Source organism: Salmo trutta, unplaced genomic scaffold, assembly GCF_901001165.1.
Source record: "Salmo trutta unplaced genomic scaffold, fSalTru1.1, whole genome shotgun sequence".
Taxonomy (NCBI): Eukaryota; Metazoa; Chordata; class Actinopteri; order Salmoniformes; family Salmonidae; genus Salmo; species Salmo trutta.
Genome location: NW_021822755.1, coordinates 93,893 through 95,831, shown reverse-complemented (window position 1 = coordinate 95,831; position 1,939 = coordinate 93,893). Strand labels below are relative to the sequence as shown.

General features: G+C 48.9%; 1 protein-coding gene across 1 annotated transcript; it reads left to right on the top strand.

Annotated features, from left to right (window-relative positions):
- Positions 1-803: 803 nt before the first annotated feature.
- LOC115184193 (antigen LPMC-61-like) lies at positions 804-1,505 on the top strand. The gene has a single exon (XM_029745219.1). It carries the CDS (start codon positions 804-806, stop codon positions 1,503-1,505), a length of 702 nt encoding a protein of 233 aa, XP_029601079.1.
- Positions 1,506-1,939: the final 434 nt, after the last annotated feature.

Here is a 1,939-nt window from a genome sequence, read left to right as displayed (position 1 = left end):
TGTCATGATGCTTCGTTGTCATGACGCTTTGTGCCCATTGTCATGATGCTTCGTTGTCATGACGCTTTGTGCCCGTTGTCATGATGCTTCGTTGCCATGGCGCTTTGTTCTTCACTTCGTTTTCTTCTTCTTTCTTATTTTCATGCATCCCAAATGGCACCCAAATCCCTATACAGCACACTACTTCTGACCAGAGCCCATCGAAAGAAGAGCACTACAAAGGGAATAGGCTGCATCCCCTGTCTACAAAGATGAATTTGATTTGTTTATTATTTCACAGAGAGGGATAAGGGAAAATGAGATGTCTTTGATGTTGGGGGGGAACTCAGTTCAGGGGAAGGTTAGTGAGAGGAACAACTCAGTTGTCATCTCAACAAGCAACTTTTAAACTGGACGTCGGCACTATAAACTAGCGTTATACTGTAGACTGTTATTGTAGACCATTATAGTAGTAGTATTAATGTGTGTTGACAGCCCTCAGGTCAGCGGTGTTTGGTAGAATGATAGAACAACATGTCAGGTGATGAGGTGTGTAGTCTTTAACCATATCCTACATGCTTCCATACATATAGACCACCATTTACCTCACAACTCAGAAAACCATTACAGAACATTTACTAAATGGGCAGACTTGGATAAACTACCACTTGAAAAGCTAACAAACCTACCATTTTGCTTTTTATTTCAGTTGATGTGCCTGTGAATACAATACTGAAGATACAAGGCTCGAGTTAGATTGGACACGTTCTAAGAAAGAGTACAGATGCAACTGGGGGAAGCCCAAGACAACATGGAGGAGAACAATGAAGTCTGATCTCCAACTACATCAGCAAAGCTGGAGCACATTGGAGAAGGTGGGCGGAGACCAACAGAGGTGGAGCACGGTGGAGAAGGTGGGCAGAGACCAACAGAGGTGGAGCACGGTGGAGAAGGTGGGCGGAGACCAACAGAGGTGGAGCACGGTGGAGATGGTGGTCAGAGACCAACAGAGGTGGAGCACGGTGGAGAAGGTGGGCAGAGACCAACAGAGGTGGAGCACGGTGGAGAAGGTGGGCAGAGACCAACAGAGGTGGAGCACGGTGGAGATGGTGGGCAGAGACCAACAGAGGTGGAGCACGGTGGAGAAGGTGGGCGGAGACCAACAGAGGTGGAGCATGGTGGAGAAGGTGGGCGGAGACCAACAGAGGTGGAGCACGGTGGAGAAGGTGGGCAGAGACCAACAGAGGTGGAGCACGGTGGAGAAGGTGGGCGGAGACCAACAGAGGTGGAGCACGGTGGAGAAGGTGGGCAGAGACCAACAGAGGTGGAGCACGGTGGAGAAGGTGGGCGGAGACCAACAGAGGTGGAGCACGGTGGAGAAGGTGGGCAGAGACCAACAGAGGTGGAGCACGGTGGAGAAGGTAGGCAGAGACCAACAGAGGTGGAGCATGGTGGAGATGGTGGGCGGAGACCAACAGAGGTGGAGAGCCTTTGTTGCTGCCAGCTGGAACCACAGGGATGGCTGAGTGAGTGAGCCTGAAACCAATGATCAACAACACAATAACTTACTGTACATTGGCATGAACAGTTACTTACATTTCATCCACTCCTTTCAAACAGTTGCCAGAGAGAGATAATGGTTGCTAAGTTATCTGTTTAAACGCGGTACTCATGGGAGTTTGCAGATAATGAAAGGAGTTTATTTGAAACAGTTTAATGTTGCTTCTGTTGTTGTTGTTGGACGGATGATGACTGTCTGCTGTACTGAGATTGTTACCTCATCTTTAAACTGTGTGTGTGTGTGTGTGTGTGTGTGTGTGTGTGTGTGTGTGTGTGTGTGTGTGTGTGTGTGTGTGTGTGTGTGTGTGTCTGTGTGTGTGTGTGTGCTCAGCATTTAACACCATAGTACCCTCCAAACTCGTCATTAAGCTCGAGACCCTGGGTCTCGACCCCACCCTGT